The following is an 8,243-nucleotide window of genomic DNA, read 5'->3' on the forward strand; positions in this document are numbered from 1 at the left end:
TTTACTTCGAGAGGTCATCATCATTTACTTTTTATACAATGTTGTTTCTTTTGCATATTACCTCCCAACTTTTGTGTTTGGGAGGATGCGTCCACATCTATATATGCACATATGTAGATATACATAGGTACATGGAGCACATCATAAGTACACATAGATATGTGAGTATATGCTCTTATGTATGCACATATGTATGGATACAAATAGATACATGTACATGTATTAATGCAATAGAATCTATCATTTGTTGACAATCCCAGTGTATGGCTGATATGGTGACACAGCGCACATCCCGACTTTAAGGCTACTACAGGTAAAAGGTTATGATGTGGTGGTTGAAACTAGCATGTGAAGTTTCACCTTGAGTGCTCTACTAAGATCGTTTAGGCACTAGGTCACTGCAAGGAAAAGGTGAATCTTATGCTGGTTGGAACTATGAAATGCAAAGTTTCATGCTATTGATAAATGGAAGCAATGTATCTAAGCTATCATATGGCAAAGTTTCATCTCTAAAACCCCACTAAAACAATGGCAAATGTGATGTGGTAAGGATCTTCTCGACAAGAATGGGCGCTGTATGCAGCTCCCGTGAACCTTTTTATTCAGTCGCAGCTTTGACAGAGAGAACGCAGGAGCCTCTCTCTCTCTCTCTCTCTCTCTCTCTGTGTATCTGTATCTGTCTGTGTTTTCTTGCCATCGATCCTCGTGCCAAAAGAAGAAGGGGGCAAAGACAAACGTTTTACTGGCTCAGGATCGCACCCACCCCATCTCTCAGGAGGAGCCCTGCCCTGAAAAGACAAACAAAAGCATATACATACATCAGCTCCTCTCGTCGCAGCATGGGCGCGCAAGGCAGCGGCTGGAGCCACTCGCATGGGGTTCACGAACATTCGAAGCTTCTTTCCTACCGGCTTGTCATCATCTGAATCACGAGCGGCTTCCAGAACTTCCCTGGATGGTATGACTAGGACTGGGAATTTTCTTACTTCTACCAATGATAACAAAAAGTTCAATCATTTGACTAACCACTGGCAAGTGCCGAGCGTAAGTAATCACCCAAAAAAGAAAAAGAAGCACTGACATGAACAAATCCTCCATTTATTGTCAGAAATAATCCGTCCATGGTGAATTTCGAGGCCTATCCGTGTGTTGTTAAAATGTGTGCTTCCTGTGATATTCCATAATATAGCACTGTCTAGGCCCCCATAAGTACCCCAATGGGAAGGTGATGAGTGTTACTGTAGCTCCAGAGACATCTTACAAGCTCCTATATACATACCGTCATGACGAGAGAGGAATGGGTTTTTCTGCCATGTATTTTGGTTTCCATCATGATTGAAACAATGAACTTGTACAATCTGTCTGCAGTGCCAATTTTTTACCATAGGCAATTTATGGTGTAATTGACCTTTTGATTGCCATGCCACTCATCCGATGCCATTAATTGCCCAACTCGACATTTGCAAACATTACTGTAAACCCATTCGAAATCCTGCCAATAGTTTACCCATTTCTCATGTCAATTATCCCCCAAAATCTCAGCACTGAGGAGGGGAAGGCTTGCATGAATATCAATTGTCAGAGTTTGAGTCTGTATGAGTTAACACGGTTTTCTATCATGGATTACTGTGGGTATTTATTTCATGAATGAAATTGTCATTAGCATCTTCAATTCAATCACACAAATGTAACCCAGTTATGGCTTTTCTTTTGTGTGTAGGCACCATTGAGGTCCTTCAACATAAAGAAAGCAAGGGCAATGTGGCCCCTTGCCCTAGAGCCTTTCAAAGTTTCCAGAACTCAAACCCTCCTGAAGCATTTGGTCTTGTAAGCATTTCCTTTGTCTTTCACCAAATTGACATCGTCAAGAAATATCCACTGTGCAAACTTCAAAAAGGTGTGGTCCTGTTGATCGCTGCAAAAAGCAGCCAATGAGAGCCAAGTATCAGGTTCACATTGGCTTGTTTTATGGTACTTTGACCTAGGTCAACCTGCCTGATGAGGCTCTAATAGGCCTTCTGACCTTCATTCTGTTCAAGGATCTCACAATGAGGATGCGTGGATAGTAAGCTCTACTGATTGATATATCAGTGATAGAGGCCTTTGAATTCAAATTGAACTTTATTACTGCTGTGCTGACCTTCAACAATGAGCATGTGGGAGGATAAGGTCGTTTGTGGTCCATGAAAAAGTAGGATTACCTTTTGCAATGCTCATACAAGCAGTGGGCACACATGGTCTCCATACACAAACCTATATAAACATAAGGTTTACATACAAGTTATTGAGCCAATCTCTTTTGCTCTCACATTTTTTGGGCCACAAGGAGAACCTCTATTGTGATCTTCAGTTATCAGCCAAAGTTGCAGCAAAGATATGGATTTTCAAGACCAAATATTTATTAGAAGTAGCAATGCTGCTCTCCTGCTTTGGCTTATGGCAGCAACAATCTGCTTTGAATCTTCTTCCAGTCATGCATTCCCCAATAGTAAGTAAACCAGTGGCTGTACATCTACATGTAGATGTGTGAAAATCTTACTTTCTTAGGCCATACCAACCTTGGAACTAACAATGCCATATGGTCTTTTTCTATTTGGGCAGTTCGTGCACAACCCAGGAGCAGTTCAATGACTAACAATGTATTGGATCCTAACACGACACAAATCAGCTCAGTGAAGAATGCAGATACAAGCATCCAACCTGTAAACTTAATGGCATCCCTTTTGATCTTGTGCTGCTTTGATTAGCTATAACTTGTCACGACTTAGATATATTTTTCAACTATATAAGCACACTGACCACTGGGAGAGGGTCCGTTTCATGTGTGCTGGACCATTGCAAGAAAAAATTAAAAACCTATCATTTATGTTGCATGGGTACAAATGCTCAATAGCCCATTGCTTTATGCGAGGCAAGACCCACAAATGCTGATCCCTATCACACTAGCAGTGGCCAAGGACAGCTAGGTGAAACCTCGACCTAGGGTTGGCATGTGTGGATTCTGCCCAGCATATGTGGAAGAAGAATGTTGTAGCTTTTTCTCGAGCTTTGTTGGCTCTGACACTTCTGTTCTTTGGATAATGAATGTGTTCTGCAGGAAGTTAATAATTTTAGTCAAAACAGGTTCTGTACTCTCTCAATCCTTGGCTTGTGTATTTGCGCTGACTTCAAATTTGGATTTGACTTGCACAGTTAGGAAACAAGGACACTGCTGCCTCAACTGTAAAATCAAGAGGGTCCAAGGGAAGGTTCCTTATTGGTTCAACAGCTCCCATCTGCACCTACAATGAGTGCAGAACTTGTCAATCTCTCAGCCGTTGCAAAGCACAGCTTGTGCCCATCGACCCAAATGATCCCATCAACAGCCCTTACCACTATCGCTGTGTTTGCCATTGACCAATGACTAGCCTGTATATTGTCACCCAAGGTCAGATATTGCCACTGCCCCTCTGTGGATTGTTATCAAGGGCAACTAGTACCAATTTATGAGGTGGCCAGGCTCAATTGCTTATGATTCACTGATAATTCATGCCTACAATGGAGAACAAAATGATGGAAGGCAGCATGGAAATGAGATAAGGATGCTAATATGCAAGAGTCAGCATTCTTCTGGACTCCAATCATCAGTATATGTCTCTGCAGAACACCAATGAAGAAAACAAGATTGAATGAGAAAGATTCTGCCTAGAACTCTGCTGCATGTTTGAAAGGGTGATGAGACCATATTTCCACTATGTGAGTTTTCATAAAGGTTAATAGTGGATTATCATCAATTCACAAATGCAATGAGTGCTTTGTGTAACTACTCAGTTGATTTCATTGCTGCTAGGGCCATCACATACAATATGGTGGAAAGTCTTTTCTCACAGTTTCCTGCAAGTACGAGTAAATGCTTGATTCATCTCAATCTTAGCAGTAGAGATACTGGCAGTGAATTGATAAGGGCATGATGTTTCTGGTTATTTCCATATGCTTAAAGGAAACTCAAATCAGTGGTTTATGTTTGTATCATTGTCAAAGTAATGCCAATTGTGTTATTCTTTGTCATCTGTTACAATTGACAGTCAGCAAGATTTTCATTCCACTTCTCCAATTTTTACCAGAGTTTCATGCAGATGGTGCAGATGCAACTCTGGACCTTTGAATACTCGCCACTGTAATCATGGTGACAGTCTGTCAGTTAATTATGATGTTGCTATGCCCATGTCAACAAAGAAGTGGTGTTGTGTCAAGTGATTGCTTCAGCAGACTCCTGATGATGCTGATGATACTTGTGGTGATAACCATGGTAATGATGATCACAGAAACACCTACAACAGTCCTTATCAACTTAATCTGCAGCAGGATCATTGTGGTCAAAGTCACTCTCTTATGTCTACTGGCTGTAATATGGACTGACTGTTAAGGAGAGAACTTAGACTGCAGTTAACACTCTCCAAGAACATTGCAGGGTCCACAGCACAAGAGACACTGACTATCATTGTGACATCCATGTATGGTTTATGTTTGCATAAGCTAAGGTGCATGTTCTCTCGATTAGATGCAGACATTTTCTATTTTGTTGACGAATCGCTTGTGCTGTTCATGGTTGAATGAGCAGAGGGCACACAAACTCTAGGCCTGTGTATGTTGCTGATTACGCAACTGGCATTCATGTTCCCCTTTGATGTCATTCAAGTGTCAATCCTTTCGTTCTGAATGCAAGATCTGCATAAGATAGAAGATACCTACAGCATCCAAAAAGGTTAAAGCCATGTGTTCTGAGCTACAAGGCCATCAGGAACTGTCTAGCACTTCTTCAAAGGACAGATTTTAGAGAAATCTCGTGTGCATGCTCTAAGCCCATTTAACATAATTAGGAAGGGCCTCAGAGAGAACACCTTTGTCTTCAGAACGTAGGAGCATAATAATGCATGGCTCCATGGTTTTTGACGAATGATTTTGGCAGGATAGAGTTTGGATCTCACTACTGCCTCGTGGTTGAAAGGGAAGGGGTAAAAGAAAAGGATAAAAGTGTAAGGTATTGATGGAAAAGGATTGTTTGTTGATGAAGAAATCTATCATATACACTTCATGGATGGAAACATCAACGCATGGTGGATAGCCTGATCACGTGCTACAAAAGGGTACATTCATAGACACAACATTCTAGGTCTACAAGAAACTTCATAGATACATTAAAAAGACATTGCCTAAGGTTCTAAAAACTTGAACTTTGATTGCTCACATCTAGGAGTTGTGTAATTTTTAGTGTTTGAAATTTTGTTTGCAGTTAATAAGGGGAGAAGAACAAGTTTTTGGCAGTCTTTGTAACTTATGATTCATTGAAGGCTTGCCCCAACAAAATGCACTTTAAACTAATCACTCTTTACCTAGTCCTAGCTAAAAGGAGCGGAAGAGAGGCACATTGATGATAATTTATGTTTTGATAACCTCGATGGTTATACTTTGAATTTGTTTTGGGACAAGTTGTGCATCAAGCTACTATCAAGGTCAATTCATGAACTAGCAAATCTTGGGGTGTTTGGTCATCCTTGAATGTGAAGTAGAATGGGGATGAGGGGACTTGTTATGATGTCCATGTAGGACTTGTGTGAGAGGACTTGGAGGGCTCAACCTCATTGATTTCATCTTTAGATGGGTTAATGTGATCATGAATTGTGGAGTCACTTGGAGACATGGGGCATGAGATGGTGATGCACCTTAACTAGAGTTAATGTGCATCTAGGTAGCTAAAGTCACCTAAAGACATGACATGAGATGGTGAATGTCATGGTAGGGATATAGTGGTGGTGAAGAATTGGGTTGGTTACTCACCAAGTGATGGATGCTGAATTTGGAAGTTGTTAATTAGTCAAATTGTTCATTTAGCGGCATTCACTTTCCTTATAATATTGGAGAGGAGGTGACTTGTGACACTTGCTAGATTGGTAAACTACGTGTTCATAGTGTTTTTTGACTGCTAGATTGGTAAACTATGTGTTCATAGTGTTTTTTGACTACCTTATGAAGTGATGAATAAGGGTGCACTTTTTGCATGTGCAATCAATCAAAAAGATTGTGTTTGTTTTAACTTTTTTTGAAGTGTCTCACTTTCTCAAAGCATGCACCCGTTCTCCATAAGGGTTGGGCATGCATTATGAATGTGTAACCAATCTGAGATGGTTAGTGGTGGTGGGGAGGTATTTATAGTGGAGACAACACTCTTAAGAGTTTTCCCCAACACTTTGTTTGTTTGTATTGTACATATAATGTGCTTTATAATTGTGGACAATTTCTTCCCCTTATCCCTACTAGTGTAGAAAGTATAACCGTTCACTACCTCTACCTTTCATTTTTGCACTTCTTACCCAAGTATTTTAAACAAGCAATTTTCAATTGTTTTAGTCTTGTTGTAGGCTAGTATGTTTGCATCTCATATTAACTTCATTATACATGTAAAATGCATCTTGGTTTGCCATGCTTGTATCTTATGCCTTTACCATGTTTTGGATTGTTCTATTTCTCTCCATAAAAATGAGGATAGTATTAATGTGGAAACCAATCACCATTAGCATGAGTTGTCACACATATTGGCATGTAGTAATTGTTGGATTTAAATTGAGAAACCATATTACATAGCCCTACCTATTGTAAACATGATTATATGTTTTATTATGATCAAGGTATTGCATTTAAGGTTCCTCTTTTGCAAACAAAAGACAAAACATTGACTAAACCATAAAAGCTTTTAATTTACCATCTACAAGAAGAAGATATTAAGTTAATAAAATCATGTAGCAAAAGAAAAATGATACATTAAGTCATGGAATAGAATCAGATAACTCATATAAAGAGTATGTAGCTAAACGTTGAAATACAAGTATTGAACTTGCCATTAAACTATTTTTAGTACAGGTTGAATTAGAAGAGAGGTTAGAGGTAGGTGAATAGGAAGCTAAATTTTGTTTGAAAGAAAGGAGGAATGAGCTGAAACTTCACTTGTTTAAATTTTAAGTTGGAAATAGGTGGAATATCAAATTCTGCCAAATGAGTTGAGATTTAATTTTTTGAATGTTTGAATGACAAGAAAATGAGAGAAAACTTTATACATAGGTAGAAAAGCAATAGAGGTGTTACTAGGTCATGCTTTAACCAAAACGACTTTAGAGTTCACAAAATATTTAAGAAATAAAGTAGTGCAAGTGGGCTACAATTTCAAATTATATGTATAAACTTATTGGTCAAATTGAACTTGCCATTTTTGATACTAAAATGCAAGATTTGGTGAGAGAAGATTCAACATATAGAGATATTTACATCCAAAGCTTCCAATGGACAATCTAAAAGATCCACTTACTCTATAAATAGTTTGTAGCAAGGTTACTTTGTGAGTTCAATTTTTTCTTAGTGCCATCCTCAAGGAGGTGTACGATGATCTAGGTTGAGAGAGATGGGAAGGGACCATAACTAAGGAAATTGGATTGTGTGGGAAAATTTGGACATGGAAGGTGACTATATGTTGGTGGGTAGGCAAGCCATTAGATCAAAGTGAGTGTTCAAGAAGAAGGGTTTATGGAGAAGTTAATAGATACAAGGCTACCTAAAAAATGGCAAAGGGGTTCAATTAACAAGAAGGGGTGACAATATTGAGGCCTATAAACTCAAGGTCTAAGTCCACAATATTCAAGTACTCATGGATTATGTCAATCACTACTAGGTTTTGAGCCGATGGCACATACACCAAATGTACAATAGAATGCATGCATAGGGTGGCACAAGCAGAAATTTATATGTAATAACCACTAAGCATAGTATCCATGGTAAGATGTTGTGCAAGCTTGGAAATCCAATCTACCCTAACTCATGTTGCATAAAAATGTTGTCTTTCATTGGAGACCCAACTAACAAAAATCTTTTAACATACAAGCACTTTCTGATCCATGCTTCTATACTTTAGTTACCTAATTTTAATTATCCTTTCTTTCTAGTGGTAGATGTTAGGGGATTTGGTGTAAGTGCAACACTCATGCAAAATGACCAGTCTATTGCATATAAGGGATGTAAGTTAAAGCCTTTAGAACAAAATTATAGTGCTTATGATAAAGAATTATTGGATGTAGTGCATGTATTAGATATCTAGATATACCATCTAATGGGATTTAAGGTACCTACCAACACACACCAACATGCTACTAAACACTTACTTTCTCAATCCCTAATATCGAATAGGCACACTAAGTGCACTTCGTTTATACAAAATT

At 38.9% G+C, this 8,243-nt stretch overlaps 1 protein-coding gene across 3 annotated transcripts; it reads left to right on the forward strand.

The window, feature by feature from the left end:
- Positions 1 to 282: 282 nt before the first annotated feature.
- STOMAGEN (stomagen) lies at positions 283 to 6,205 on the forward strand. Of its 3 annotated transcripts, XM_087691082.1 has the most exons (4): positions 917 to 958; positions 1,721 to 2,488; positions 2,602 to 2,702; positions 3,193 to 5,912. In XM_087691082.1, the coding sequence occupies exons 2-4, from the start codon at positions 2,377 to 2,379 to the stop codon at positions 3,394 to 3,396; spliced, it is 417 nt and encodes a 138-aa protein (XP_087547208.1). In that variant the 5' UTR covers positions 917 to 958; positions 1,721 to 2,376; the 3' UTR covers positions 3,397 to 5,912. The 3 variants fall into 3 exon arrangements, with proteins under 3 accessions (XP_087547211.1, XP_087547210.1, XP_087547208.1); XM_087691085.1 differs by lacking the exon at positions 2,602 to 2,702 and having other exon boundaries at positions 283 to 958; positions 1,721 to 1,827; positions 4,116 to 6,205; XM_087691084.1 differs by lacking the exon at positions 2,602 to 2,702 and having other exon boundaries at positions 329 to 958; positions 1,721 to 1,827; positions 3,193 to 5,919.
- The last annotated feature ends 2,038 nt before the right edge of the window (positions 6,206 to 8,243 follow it).

Source organism: Lygodium microphyllum, chromosome 13 (genome assembly GCF_053477565.2).
Source record: "Lygodium microphyllum isolate KBCC chromosome 13, Lygodium_microphyllum_v1.1.10, whole genome shotgun sequence".
Taxonomy (NCBI): Eukaryota; Viridiplantae; Streptophyta; class Polypodiopsida; order Schizaeales; family Lygodiaceae; genus Lygodium; species Lygodium microphyllum.